The sequence below is a fragment of the Limulus polyphemus genome, unplaced genomic scaffold, assembly GCF_000517525.1.
Source record: "Limulus polyphemus unplaced genomic scaffold, Limulus_polyphemus-2.1.2 Scaffold3577, whole genome shotgun sequence".
Taxonomy (NCBI): Eukaryota; Metazoa; Arthropoda; class Merostomata; order Xiphosura; family Limulidae; genus Limulus; species Limulus polyphemus.
The window spans coordinates 50,714-66,894 of NW_013669187.1; the positions used below are offsets into that span (position 1 = coordinate 50,714).

Sequence of the window (16,181 nt, forward strand, 5' to 3'; positions counted from 1 at the left end):
ATTTTCTAATAGTGTGTTTTTTTTTTATAACATAAGAAAATATTTGATTCTTTAACAGCAAATAAAAGAAAAAAATTTGCCCTAGTGGCACAACGGTATTTCTGCAGACTTGCATTGCTAGAAATCGGGTTTCAATACCTGTGGTGAGTAGAGCACAGATAGCCCATTGTGTAGATTTGTGCTTAACTACAAGCAAACAGTAAAATTATTTATAAATTAAAAGTCTTTAAGAGTAATAATAATAATCTTAATTATTTTCTGAAAGCAGTTTACATCTAATCCTTTTTGAGATTGCTAATGATTATATTATTTATAGGTAATTGTCAGACTAATAAATTTATAAGCCTATCTAATAGAATATAAATTCCTAAAATTTTCTATATTTATAGTATTAGAAATAGTTATGGAAGTGCACTGGTGATATGCATTAAGAAGTCAGAGAAAATAAGTCATTAAAACTAAGTTGTCGATTGATAAATACGTTATTGTGGAAAATAAAGTAAATGAGTTATACAGTGCACTAATGTTTTTTATTTGATTTAAACAGAGCGGTATACCTTGTTCTTTTTATGGTATCATAGGTTATCAATGTATAACTCTGAAATATCGTTCCAAGTGACTTGTATTACTCCACACAATTCAGTCATGTTATATAGTTGCCATTTGACCTACTCAGTTTCTATATTAAGCCATGGTTGTGAGCATTCCATTGGCCTTTTTCCTACCAGTTATTGTTTCACAGCATATATGGCATACTTGGAATCACTATCTTGCTGGGAGATGAATCCCTGCCCAATAGGTCTTGTTCCTGGGGGAATGAATTTGGAGACTTGAATCTGCTTTTACCTGTCAGCGGCAAGGTTCCATCTGTTTTATGTAGATCTCCACCATCATTAGTTGATAAGTAGCCCACACACACTTATAGTGCAACAGGCTTTAGGTGATGTACTTTAGTCCAGATATAATACTGTTCTACTCTCTACAATTGAACAAACTATGATTGTTTGATGCTAAGACTTGATTTGTCTCATTCTCTACAACAGTGGTTTTGAGCATCTACACATCCATTAAGGCCACTTCATGCTAATGTGTGTCTTACTATTCTGGAGATAACATTCACTTGTAAATACAACTGGGTCTTTCAGATGTTCTTATTAGTAACAATTACCAGGTCTCTACTGGATTGTTGTGTATCTCATGAAGAGCATATCCTGACTTACTTTCTTATCACTTTTGAAGCATTTGAGCTTTCTAACTCATTTCTATTATTAACAGTACTTGTTTCACATACCCACTTCAGAATTTACACACAGCTCTTACTGAAACATGAAATTTCACCTCAATCTGTTGCACAGAGTACCAGCCAAAGCTTATTTTTACACATTTGTCATGTGGCATTTTTGTCCTAGCAGCCATGAGTGTATCTAGCACACTACTGCAGGGAATAGTATAGTTGTCTGTACTGTTTATAGGTACTAAACTGGTGTAAAACTGTCTTATTGGTTGGATGACAGCAAGTTACAGTGTAAACAGTCAGTAACATAACATTTAAGGACAACAAGAGACTTATTGGCCCATCTAGGCCATCCTGTCCACTAAATTAAACAGTACTTATCATTCAAGTATTTTTCAAGCTTTCTTTTAAACTTCCTTAAATTAACTGCATTCAACACGTCTGAAAGGAACCCATTCCAGAGACCAATCACCCTGTTAGAAAAATAAAGCTTGGTTGAAGATGACTTACCCTGCCGAAATTTATATTTATGTTCCCTAATTCTACCATTCTCATCATTAAGTACAAAAAAAGATGATTCATCAACACTATCAATCCCCTTACCAATCTTAAACACCTCAATCAGATTCAAGAGAAAAGAAGTTCAGAGATCTCAACCTATCCTCATCCCAGGTATCGTCCTAGAAGCCTTGCTCTGAACCCTTTCCAATAATTCAGTATCCTTTCTGAAGAAAGGAGCCCAAGACTGAATACGACACTCCAAATATGACCTAACCAATCACATTATAACTTCTTTAGACTTGTATTCCACATTTCTTTAGATATGATCCTAAAATCATATTTACCCTGCCACTAGCATCAGCAGCTGGCTTGGATGGCTTAAGACTGATGACCAGAACCCAAGATATTTTTCTCCCTAACATTGTTAAAGTTATTCCCATCACAATTATACACATAAGTCAAATTGTGATATCCTACATGCATTACCTTGCTTTCAATGTAGTCAAAAGTCAGTTGCCATTTATTCACCTAACTCGCCAAATAGGCCAAATTATTTTATAAAGTAGTATCGTCATCCTCACAGCCAGCATAACTTTAATCTCATTAGCAATTCTAAATAATCTATTAACCATTTCTTTAACTTTGTCATTGATGTAAATAAAAAAGAATAAAAGTTCTAGCACTGAGCCCTGTAATACTCCACTTATAACAACCCTTTGCTTTCTTCCATCCAACCAGCTTTCTATCCACCAAGCCAACCCATCCCCCACACCTACAGAGATAACCTTTTTAACAAATCTTTTATATGACATCTTTTAAAATTTTTTCTGAAAATCCAGATACACCAAATTCACACCTGGACCCACACTTGCATCAGCATAAATCTCTTCATAGAAAGTTAAAAGATTAGCAAGGCAGGGTTTTACCCTGGTAAACTTATGCTGACTATACAACAGAATTTTAAACTTTAAAATACTTTGCAAAGCATTTCTTATCAGACTTTTCCCATCAGTGATGTAAGACTAATAAGCCTATAATTACTCAGGCAATTCTTATCGCCTCCCTTGAAAAGAAGATTAACATTAGTCAACTATCAATCTTCTTGCACCTGCCCACTATTTGAGGACTTGGAAAAAATATTAACAAGTGTCTCACATATCCAATCCTTAACCTCCTTCAAAACCCTTGGGTAAATATTATCTGGCCCAAGAGCCTTATAATTCTTTAAATTTCCCAATTTTTTTTTCACCAGCTCATAATTAATTTGATCATCTTGTTCAATCTTGTTTCCATCTAACAACTGTTTAGGTTGAGAAATATCGTTTAAATCTTCATTATTAACAACTGAAGGAAAATTAGAACTTAATAAGCCAGCCATCCCATAATTGTCAGATATTAGTCTTCTTGTATTATCCCTTAAAGGCTCTACTCCCATCCCAACAATTTGATTACCCTTATTGTATTTGAAGAAATCCTTACTATTTATTCTTACATTTTCAGCCAACCTTTCTTCATCTACTGTATTTCCTGATTTCTCATTTGACCAAATCTCTTGATCTTCTATAATCTCCTATCATTGCAATTTAAACTTCCTTTGATTAGTATCTCCAACTAATTCAGTTGTCCACTTCACAGTGTGTAATTCTTGTCTCTTCTCTTAAAAATCCCCTTTTTTGAAATTTGAAACCAAAATCTCATTATTCCTTATCTCCATATGTAGCATAAAAAAATCACATTCAATTGAGCAATGATTACATATATCCAGGTGTTTCCCATTCTCTACCCCCCTCAACCATTGCTTTATTAGAAATTAACAATAAATCTAAAACAGCATTATTCCTAGTGTGTTCCCTAACCAAATGTTGAAAAAAGCATCTTGAATAGTTACTAAAAATCTGTCTTCCTCATTATTTGACTCTAACATTTCCCAGACTATATGCTTTAAACTCAAATCTTCTATGATTATAACCTCTTTAACAGTTGAATTATTTATCTCACTGTAGAGTTTCTTATTAATTTTATCAGTTTCATCTGGTGGTTATTTGACTCTAACATTTCCCAGACTATATGCTTTAAACTCAAATCTTCTATGATTATAACCTCTTTAACAGTTGAATTATTTATCTCACTGTAGAGTTTCTTATTAGTTTCATCTGGTGGTATGTAACAACTTCCATCTAAAAACCTTCTTCCCTAATAACCACTAACAGAAACCCAAGTATATTCAATCTCATTGCTGTTAGCTTTGATATTCTCAAGTTGAACAGGCTGTAACTCATATTCTATATATAAACCAACTCCTTCCAATATTTTTAGTACTCTATCCCTATTACACTATATAAAACCATGTATTTTAATGAAATTTCTGTCATCAAAATTGTCTACCTTTAGCCAGGTTTCAGTTGTCCTTATAATATCAAAATCCTCAGTTCTGACCAGTGCTCTGAAGTCATCCATTTTATTTCTTATACTTCTAGCATTACAACAATAACAGTTTAGCATACTATTAAAACTACCTTTATACTTTGTTTCCATACTATACCCTTCTCAGCATCTTATTTGTTCTTCATTATTCCGGCCCTCTCCACTGTCTAGTTCTAGTTTAAAGTTGCTCTTATATTTGAGTTAATTGCTCTTCCAAACAAGCCAGCCCCTACCTAACTTAAAGGTAATCCATCCATTCCAAACTCTCTATTTTTCCATTGAGCTTATCTCATAAATCCAGTTAGCCAAGCTGTTTTCTTTACCTTTTAACCTAAGCCTAGAATTCAACCTTATTGACCTAATTATAATCTCATCCCCATAATCAAGCCTTGGAAGTATCCCTGACAGAATTAGGTTGAATGCCTTTATGAATATCTTGTACTTAACAGTTAGCTCCTTTGACCTATCCATTCCTACATCATTAGCCCCATGTGCACTACAAAGACTGTATCACTGCTAGTGCCCTTTACTATATCATTTGATCTGTCAGTTATATCCTCCAATCCTACTCCTGGATAGCATAATCTAACTCTTTTTCTCTATTTACCCCACAGACCATCCACTTTTCATACTGAAGAATCTCCTATAACAATAAACTCTCCTTATTTTTTCTATCCTAACCCTATCTGTCCATTATGTTATCCTTTCCTCCTTGAGTTCATCATCTGCACAAGCTAAAGGCTGAAATATGTTGCTTAATTGACCCTGTGAGTGTGTATATATTGCTATAAAGATGATTTCCTCAGTGAATGTTTCAGCCGAAATAAGTGATAGACTTCACTTCTTTAAAATTAAAGTTCATGTGACCTATTTTTATTATTCAGGCAAGCTGCCTAGTAGAAAATTTATAGGCAATTAAAAAAATTTTAAATGCATTCTGTATAATTCTGTGTTTCACTTTGTGAAACTTTTCATAAGTGATTTAAATTAATATTGAACTAATTTACTCTGTGCTGTTAGTTGTTCCTATTAAGGCAATGTTTGCAAGCATTTAGTCTGGTTCTGAAATGCTTTATATCAGAACATTCAAATAAATATGTAAATGCCAAATATTCCCCTTAACAACAACGAAACATATAGGGTCACAAAAGTAGATGAGACATTGCTACAGAGGCCCTAATGTAAGTTGTTTAGAAGAGAGTATACCTTCCTGTATTAAATTTAATTTTTTGTATCCCTTGTTTAGGTGCTTATTGAACACATCAAAAACCTTGACAGAGCCTATGAATTTGCTGAGCGATGCAATGAACCAGCTGTGTGGAGTCAACTGGCTAAGGCTCAATTAGAACAAGGGCTTGTGAAGGAAGCCATTGATTCTTTCATCAAAGCTGGGGATCCTTCCTCCTACATGGATGTTGTTCAGACAGCTCATAAAACAGGTTAGGGGTGAATACTAAAGTGCCCAAGAGATGTCTATTCAGTTAGCTTTTCAAAAACTGCATTTTTTTTATCTATCTCAAGGAAATCTATAACAATAAAGAAAATTGAATGAGTTTCATTTTTAATTTGATAATGTTGTCTTGTAGCTATTTTGAAAGGTAATGGATGTCATAAAGAAATATGCAGAATTTTAAACTGTACAAATTTATAGAAAACATGGATAAAATTTAAGAAAGTTTAAAAACATTAACATTCTAATGCTTTCTGTTAATAAACTGTTGATTCCATTTTTTTCTTTCATATATGTTATAGTTTAATATTTTACATAGAAAATAGTTAAACAGTGCAGCTTTATCTACTTGTGGAAGAAAAACTTAAGATTTGTGATAAATACACAAAGCTGTTTTATGATATTGCAGAAGATGAACTAAATTTTATTGCCCCCAATTTTTTTTTCTTCTATAGATAATTGGGAGGATTTGGTACGATTCCTGCAGATGGCAAGAAAGAAAGCCCGTGAGTCCTATGTAGAATCGGAGCTAATCTATGCCTATGCCAAGACTAACCGTCTCTCAGACTTGGAAGAATTTATTTCAAGCCCAAACCATGCTGATATCCAGAAAGTAGGTTTTAATTCATTGAGTTTAACCCTATGGTTACTGGGTCTTAAAATTTGTAGGATCTAACATCGCTATCATTATATTTCATTCCGAAATAAAACTAGTGGATGAAATTGTTTGAAATTTAACAAGAACCTTCCTAAAAGTATGTAGTTTCAGATAAATAAAATATGTAATATTGTTTGTTTTTTTACTATTTCTAAAACAAATTCATTATTTAATGTAGTTATTTGCACTACGACTCTGAATAATTTGACTGCATGATGATTTTCATTTTGAGTATAAAAATACTATTTATTATCTTAGTTTTCACATTTTATTTCCATAATTTCTAGAACCTGATAAATGAATGTCAAACGTTTTTTAGGTAAATGTTTATAATTTATTTTCCATTTTCTCTACCATATCACTAACTCTATCTATTATCATCAATATATACAGTGCAATGAAATGTTTAAAATTAAAAAATGGAAATATGTATTTACCTTTTATCTCTTCATTAAGTAATCTTAAAATAACTTCTTTGAGTCATATGTGTAGTTTCATATTTTTGCCTTTTCACTTGTAGTTTATTTTTAATGTTTTATTTTCCTTTCCAATTCTTTATCTTTTATTATACATGTCGAAACATCAACATTATGATCAGGGGACACACTTTAGCATTCCATGAAAATGTTTATACTCTCCTGTTCACATAAGCCTTCTCCAGCAAGGCAACGAGTAAAAAAACTTAAGTAATCATTGAACCTTTTGAAATATGCATTTTAAAACACAAATAATACATGAATAACTGAAATATAAAAGTAAAACCTAAATGCAATTTAAATGTCTATCAAACAAATATGTATAAAGCGATAAAAAATAATCAAGCCCAAGGGACACTTATCTTAACAATAGACTTCTGCTTGCCATTTGAAAAAAATACTTTATCACTTACATTTCCTTATAGTGGATAAATTAATCAAGAAGTCTGCTGTTATATTGTTTATAACATTCCATTCAAGTCTAGAAAAGATTATTGCTTTGCAACAGATTACTTTGAAATGTAGATGTTGCGTCTACCAGGAACAAAAAAGTATTAAGCTAATTCTTGGAATGTAGCCTCTATAAAATGAAACTAAAGTTTAGACTTTAAACTTGTACTTGTAGAAGCTTGTCTAGACTGTTGGAGAGGTACTGAGACAAACTGAACAAAATAAAGGAATACTAATCTGGATAATATAAAACTTTGAATTATAATGTATTTGATATTGCTAATTTCATTAAAATGCATTGAAAATAAATTGGTTTAATTAAGTTTTGAGTGTAACTCAATAACACTTTGTGACATGTTTGAAAGGTATTTAAAAAGGTTATTAAAGGGTTAAAAATAATTTCAAGATACTCTTTGGTGTTTTCTGAGTAATTGGGTTATTTAATTTAAACTAGGGCTGTATAATAAACTAGACCAAATTATAAAATGTAAAGTTTTTTTTAACAATTAATTATACTGATCTGGGTTTGTTAGTGGAATTTGATAGGGTTTTTTTTTTTCCAAAATAATGAGAATGAATTTAAATAACTGAACCCATTGAAGTTAAGACACTATTACCTGTACAATAAAAGTGGAATTACTTGAGCAGTGTTATATCATTTGTCTTGTTCCTAGATTGGAGATCGATGCTTTGATGATGGTCTTTATGAACCTGCCAAACTTCTGTACAACAATGTATCCAACTTTGCTAGGCTAGCCATCACCCTAGTTCATTTAAAAGAATTCCAAGGAGCTGTGGACAGTGCTCGCAAAGCTAACTCCACACGCACGTGGAAGGAAGTAAGAATTCTGATGTTTTTTCTTATTCTATGTACATTTGTAGCTGATATCAGAGCTATATTTATAAACTGTATTTAGGTGTGCATTCATGAACATAAGTTATTCTTAGACTTACACCAACCTTTATAAAATTTCTTAAAAAGAGAGAGCAATATAGAAAGTCCCCCAGTAGGTCACCAGTAAGTTTATGGATTTATAATGCTGAAATCTGGGGTTTAATTCCTTGCAATGGACAGAGTACATGTACCCTATTCTGTAGCTTTGTACTAAAAACCAAAATACAAAAACAAGTCTAAAAAGTTAGTTAAAAACAAAATTGTCATTACCTGGTACTAAGAAATATGCTTTTCAGAATGATATTCATATTGGTGAAACAAAATGTATTAGTTATTAAAATTATCAACACATTGTAGATATTAAGTTATTTTAGTACTATCTAGTGTGCTGGTGTTGCTTCAAGTCTGTATTTTTTCCATGTTTCTAGGTATGTTTTGCCTGTGTGAACAGTGAAGAGTTTCGGCTAGCTCAGATGTGTGGTCTTCACATTGTGGTCCATGCAGATGAGCTGGAGGATCTCATTAACTACTATCAAGACAGGGGCTACTTTGAAGAACTAATCTGCCTCTTGGAAGCTGCTTTAGGTTTGGGATTACTTTCTACCTCAAAACTTGTTGGAGCCATATTATTCTTTTATAGCTAATTAACAGTTATAGCATTCTAAGACTTCATAATACAGTGGTGTAAATCCTTAATATTCCAAAGCTTATAATGACTGATTAACATTTTGTAGCTTATCAACAACTGCTTATGTGACATACTTCACAGGAAACTTGTAATTTATGTTTCTTGACTTGCCAATTAGCTAAATAATATTTTTTTACATTTTAAAAATGATGCCCATTTTTTTATTTCTTTGATTTGCCATTATTATGAATCAAATTATAGTAAAATTTATCTCAGTTTTAGCATTCAGCTTTAATAATGTTAATATTACGTGTTCAAAGTTGCTGACAGTGTTGTATATTTTAATTTCCATCAGAGAATTCATTTATATAATAGGTACTATACATTCTCAACCCTAAGTGTTACATACTGCTAATGATGAATTTTTTACTTTTGAAACATCCAGAGATTAAATGTATTTGCCACCATTGTCATAATGCTCTTTCTCTTTTCTTAAATATTTTTAATTTGCTATGCAGAAAAACAACACGTGATAAAATTTTTTATACAGCTATATTTCTGTGGCAAATTTCTATAAAAAAAAAACTTATTGGTGAAAAGGATCTAGCTCACGTGACTGTATGAGCATTGAAGTTATAAGCATTATCATTTCTTATCAGCCCAGTGAGGTCAGTTCTACAGAATTTTACTGAAAGGGACTATGTTTTTAGTTGTAATGGTTGGCTTGATGCAGTTTTTTTCACCTTTTAACCTTTATTTTGAGAGAATTTGTAACTGTACAGCAAATCTAATAATCAAACTAAAAGTACAACATTTATCTAGATAAAATATTATTTAAAAAAAAAGTAATATTTACACGAGTCTACATCTGTTCTTTCTAAACCTTACTTTACCTGTTTGAATGTCATGTTTACAGCTAATTTTTAAAAGACAACAACCAGCATTTTAGATGAAAACTTATGGAACTGTTAATTTGTATTTGATCAATTTTATCCATTACTACTTTTTTGAATTATTAATTTTTGTACTGCAGGCTTGGAGAGGGCTCATATGGGCATGTTTACAGAGCTAGCCATTCTCTACTCTAAATACAAACCGACGAAGATGAGAGAGCACTTAGAGCTTTTCTGGTCACGAGTCAACATTCCAAAGGTTGTGTTATGTCTATCTCAGTGTTTGCTATTAAGCATTTTTATTAATATATTAAATTATAGGAAGTCTTTTTTTTTCTTTTATCAAGAGCAGTAATTAATGTGTTTAAGTATATTGCCATACTGTTGAGAGCACCACGAACAGAACAATTGTACTGTTTTATTGATGTTTATAAATGGTGGTATAAATTTATGAATATATGTATTGTTTTAGGTTTATTGCAATATTACCCTAAGCTTCATGTGTATAAGTCTTTTCTCATTGTTTTTAGAAAAAAGGTTTTCAGTTACTAAGTTGTGTGTATCTATTCAAGCATAGGTGTTGCTATCTGTTTCTGATACCAATTAAAAATAGCTATTTTGTACGTATGAATGAAGTCAGACTGAACTGACTTTGCATATCTTTCTGTATTCAGATGTAGCTGCAAAAAATTGGCTAGTGTAGGAGTTCAGTATGTAAAGGAATATGTGTTTGTGTATCTTCATGAAATTTAGCAAGCTTTTAGTTAATGCTACAAGTCTTTTGTACACAAAAGATAATTTTTAATGAAGTATTTTTACCAAAGAGTTGTCTGTGAATATATGGAGTCAGAGTGTAAGGTGATTTTCATGTTAAAGTAAAAATACTTTTCTTCATCTTACAGTTTTTATATTTTATTTGCATAACCTCTAAACTTCCTAAATGAATACCAAATTTTTTTTTAAGTAAAATTTTATATTTTATGTTATTTTCTATACCCTAAATTTATACAGACTTGATCGATTTCACTGATCTTGTAATTGCCACAGAAAAATATGAAATAAATCTGAATTACCCTTTTTTTCTTTCTAGAATGGCTGCATATTGTAACAGAAAACTACAATTGTTTATCCAAAGTAGCCTAAGACTCATAATAGCATAAATCTGTTTCTACTTAATTTTATTGTTATATTGCCCTTTGAACTGGGTTTAACTAATAATCCCGCAATATAAGTTGTAAATCACTTGGGGAACATGTAATGCAACGTACTGTATTGATGTAATGCACAAGCTACTGGCAAGTGTACCTTGTGGAGAAAATTCATTTTCATTGTCTTACCTAAACTAGACTAACAAGATTCTAATTTTTAGCTTCTTTTATAATAATAAATAAAAAATATGCGTAAAAACAAGAAATTTAATACTTACGTTTGGCCTCTTGTTTTTTTCTGCTGTTAGTCTGCCAATGAAACTTAAGTCTACTTTTTTGTAGTGATGAAACAATAACATTAAATAATTTTTTTCATTTGAAGAACCCACATAAAAGTAAAAAAAAATAACATGCACAGAACTGTACTATAACTATTATAATTTAACTGGCTTTCAAACTAAGGCATAAGTCCCTAGACCCTATCACCACAGGCATCATTTACTGCGCATGTCATAAGGTGCTTACATTCAAAACTTAATTAAACTACTTTTTGTTTAATTAGTATAGCATAAAATTGTAACTAATAGTCCATATTTTAATAGTATATAAATTTTAAGTTCATAATACAATATTTAAACAAATCCTGAATTTCCCTTAGTGTGAAAAATATGACATATTTTCTCTATTTTATTCACCACCTCTCTAATAAGCACGAAATTTAATGTAGATTACTCACTATAAAATCGTCATTGCTCAGACAACAAACCATAACTTTTATATCCTTCAATCTTGTTTTGTTACAGAGCCATCAAATAGAAAATCAGACCCTTCTTGCCACACCCACTTGTCACATCATCTCTTTCAGGATTTGTTAGTACTTTTAAAACTGTATTATGTATAACCAATAGAAAGCTAAGATTTTCATCTATCAAATTATGTATTATATTACATTGTTTTCTGAACAGAAAATTGTCATTTTCTCTCAAAATGGTGTATTTAAGTGTTTTACACTCACAAAAAAGAAACTTATCATCCTATAGGTATTTGAAGAACTTGTATCATTCCACCACAATTTAATTCTTCATATTGTTAGCTGACACTAGGCAGCTGGTACATAATTGAATAGGGTTATTTAAACATTTGAATAACAACAAGTAAAAGCTGGAATGGTCTATTCTTTCATTGCGGGTGGGGGGGTCGGTAAGCCAGACAAGTTTTTGAGAATTACACTCCTCATCAGTCACCAATGGAACTTCAGACCAAACCAAACGTGGACTAGTAAAAAAAAACAAAAAGAAAGAAAGACACTCAATATATTCACAGACAAGTCTTTTTTTTAGTTATTAAAAATACTTCACTAAAAAATGATTTTTTGTACACGAAAGACTTGTAATGTTTACTGAAAGTCTGTCAAATTTTGTGAAGATATACAAACTGTATTAAATGTTAGTAGTTTCAACACTATAATAACTTTAAATTAATACATAGAGGTCACTTGGTTGGTCAAATAGACTGAGCCCTTAGCTACTCAGTCTGAACTCGGTAATAACAACTTCCAATCTGTAGTCCAAATATTTAAAAATCTCTACTCAGAACAACATAGTGTTATAATTCATTTGGTAAATTAAAACTTTATCTTTATATTGGTTATAATAGAGAATTATTGACAATTTGTGAAAGAGAGGATGTGTCAAATGGGCATGACAAGTGGGTCTGACTGTCTTCGTAAACAAAAAAGATTGAAGGCTATAAGCATTAGTCTTTGTCTTAGTAATACTGTAATGAGTAAATTATATTAAACTCGGAATATCAGATAGGGGTGTTGAAAAAATAAATAGGCAAGACATAGCAAACAAATGTAATGATTCTCATCCAAGGAGGTATTGAGGATTTATTTAGATACTTCCTTTTAAAATCAAGAACTTATGAATGTGTATCAAAATTTGATTTATTAACTACATTTTGATACCCAGGTTATTTGTATACATTGATAATAAAGTACTTGAATTAAGTTTGGAATGTAACTCTATGCTTAGAGGAAGGGTTAACTTGAATGTCATTGTGTGAAATTAATGATTGATATGCTTGTACCCAAAACTGACTGCTTTCTTAATTTGCAGGTGCTGCGGGCAGCTGAACAAGCTCACTTGTGGGCTGAGTTGGTGTTTTTGTATGACAAATATGAAGAGTTTGACAATGCAGTAGTTACTATGATAAACCATCCAAGTGAAGCATGGCGGGAAGGTCACTTTAAAGAAATGATAACAAAAGTAGCAAACATTGAGCTGTACTACAAAGCCATTCAGTTCTACCTGGATTACAAACCAATGTTGCTGAATGATGTGTTACTTGTCTTGTCAGCTCGAATGGACCACACACGTGCTGTCAATTTCTTCACTAAGGTATAATTGAATGTAAAAATATCTAGCAAAGATATGAATCACTTCTAATGTTTACACATTGTATACAGATATAAGAAGGCTTTTAAATTAACCTGTATTTATAAAAATTCTTCCCAGTTTCTAAGAAGCTTAGGTTGGGTGTTGGCTAGTGAGTAGCTTGCCCAATCTGTAAATCCAAAACACATTGCTTTTTGGGGTCACAAGTATGCTGTAAGAGTGATAATTAAATCCCACTATTTGGTTGGGAAAAAGTTGGCCATGGGTGACATTGAGTAGCTACTTTCTCTCTAGTTTTATAGGCTCAAAATAAGGGATGACTAGTGCACCCAGCTCTTGAGTAGCTTTGTGTGAAAATGCCAAATGAACATAGAACAAACAAAAAAATCTTAGAAAATCAAAACAAATTACAGTATGTTAGAAACTTCATAGCATAGTTTAATATGCCTTAATCTAACTTCACACTTTTCAAAGTTAGCACATTTATTTTGTTTCTTATGATGTCTCTAAATAATGTGTAATAAAGCTTAAATGAATGGAATGACGAACGTTAACATTTTACTGTCTAAAGAAAACTAATTACAACTATAGGAGATTTTATGTAATATAAAACAGCTTGTAAACTTGTATCTATTATCAGCATTTATGGGTTGTTTGTTCTTCAGTTTTGAAAGATCCTTACACTTTTTTCTTATGCCTTTTTTACATTGATAAATTTACAAGTTCAAGTTAACTACAAAGGTGTTAACATTATCATGGAAATATTATCTTCCTCTCAATTTGAACTTAATTTATTGACAGAAATGTTTTCATATAGTTTTAACAAGTTACTGTGAACATGTATCTGTTAGTACAGTGTTGTGGGTGCCAAGTATAGGAAAGTTATAACTAAACAATTATCATTATGTGGAAGTTTCATTCACTATACAATCTTGGCTGAAATAATACTGATGGAAGAAAAAAGCACAAATGACACCTTGATCAGTTAGTTTCGGGTTACTGCTATTCTGTATACTTAACAGTAATTTGTTCTTGTGCTTCAAACTACATGTACAGATTTTTGAAGACTATCCAAAAGTGAAACTTTATATTCAAAAGTAAAGGAATCCATTACAGTGAAACTCTTGTGATCATAACAGATTGTTTATTTTTGTAATATCTTTTGCATCTTGGGACATGAGTTGGCCCTCTGGTAGTATGCTGGATTTTGGAGCTGGCAAGCCTGGTTCACATCCTTGTGATACCACAGAATATTCCCCTCACTTAAACTGTATTTGTGTTCTAAGACTTACAGTTAACCTCTTAGCAAGGATGGTGGTTAGTAGGGTGCTGCTGACTGGCAGCTTATATAGGCTCAGTAGTTTTGCCACAAATTCATACCATGAAGTTTGTATTGAACTAAGTCACTTAATTTGAGAGATCATGATGTGATTGGATAGTCATTCACCTTTTCACATATTGTAAGGGATATTTGAATAAATTTCTTCATTTTTCAAATTGCTATAAAGCACAAGAAAGTATGAGGTGCTCATTTCATAGGTATTGGAATAAATACATAAAGAAAGAGGAACAGTTAGAATAGTTTTTATTTGTTCTCTAATCAATTGACACACATATATACATCCATAATATTTTTAACGTATTTTATGTAAATAACAGTTGTATTTTACTAGCCTGACTCAATATACACCTCAATACGTTTTATTTAAGAAGTTTTTAAAATTCTATAATTACTTAACTTCTTATTATGGTGTTGAGAAAACGTGATTTTTCATTACCATATTTATTTGTAGGTGAATCACTTGCCATTGGTAAAGCCATACTTGCGTTCGGTTCAGAACCTTAATAACAAGGCTATAAATGAAGCCCTGAATGGCCTCTTAATTGAAGAAGAAGATTTCCAGGGCCTCAGAACATCCATTGATGCTTTCGATAACTTTGACAACATTGCACTTGCTCAGCATCTGGAGAAGCATGAACTTATTGAGTTCCGACGCATCGCAGCTTACTTGTACAAAGGCAATAATCGCTGGAAGCAGTCAGTAGAACTTTGCAAAAGAGACAGACTCTTTAAGGTACTTGTTTAGTATTGATAAAAACTTGAAGACTAGAATATAATAGATCAGTCTCTAAAATATGTATTGTGAATGATATATTTAAAACACAAACGATGAAGCTTTTGCAAGTGCTTGTTCATGTTGTTAAGTTTATGAAATACAAAATGAGAATGTAAATATTATTGTATGTAACAAACATGTTGATTAGAGAAAAACTTTTCTTTGTAATGAACTATTAAGGCTGGCATCTAAACCGTTTTTAAGAAATATATATATTTAACCAATAGTGAATTAAAGCAAATTTAGTTTTTTTGCAGAACTAATGAAGCTGTTTTGACCTCTCCTTGTGTATAATATTTTAAAATACCCTAACAAATACTTATTATAGACTTGTGCTTTTTAAACACAAGATAAATAATGCATTTAATGTGCAATGTTAAGCTTTCATTGTGCTTTAAAATAGATAGTAGCTAATACTTAAAGGGGATTATTTGACATAACGTGAATGGCTTGCATTATATTTGTCTTAATTCAGTAAGTGACATTAAGAGCTGAACGTTATTAAATTAAGATAAATTTGTTTATGTAGATATACGTATGTTAAATCTAACATTTTTAATTTTGTTTGCTGTTGTAATACTTGAAACCAATTTCTGTGATTTTTTTCAGTTTATTATCAAAAGCACTGCAAAAATTAGCTTCTTGAAAAAAATTCAGAACAGCTTAGTATTTTCTGAAAACAATTTAATTGCACGTAACATATCCAGTGACACTCAGTTTAATATATGCATTAATATAAAAATGTTTGTGTTAATTGAGAATCATTTTTCATACGTTTGTTTTGATTATTAAATATATTTTTTTTTAGCTTTGTAAACTTATTTTAATTTTTTTTTTTTTACACTCACTAATTACGAGGATGACTAAGTAGGTAATGTGCTGACAAGTAATACTAAGAGTGGCTAGAC

At 31.4% G+C, this 16,181-nt stretch overlaps 1 protein-coding gene across 1 annotated transcript in view; it reads left to right on the plus strand.

The window, feature by feature from the left end:
• The window catches only part of LOC106469623 (clathrin heavy chain 1-like), an 85,088-nt gene that overhangs the window by 50,119 nt on the left and 18,788 nt on the right, over nucleotides 1-16,181 (plus strand). The window contains exons 21-27 of the mRNA XM_013930124.1: nucleotides 5,406-5,598; nucleotides 6,065-6,222; nucleotides 7,868-8,032; nucleotides 8,517-8,673; nucleotides 9,750-9,868; nucleotides 12,878-13,159; nucleotides 14,950-15,231. Coding sequence (XP_013785578.1) covers nucleotides 5,406-5,598; nucleotides 6,065-6,222; nucleotides 7,868-8,032; nucleotides 8,517-8,673; nucleotides 9,750-9,868; nucleotides 12,878-13,159; nucleotides 14,950-15,231 — 1,356 coding nt within the window. The remainder of the gene's footprint in view (nucleotides 1-5,405; nucleotides 5,599-6,064; nucleotides 6,223-7,867; nucleotides 8,033-8,516; nucleotides 8,674-9,749; nucleotides 9,869-12,877; nucleotides 13,160-14,949; nucleotides 15,232-16,181) is intronic.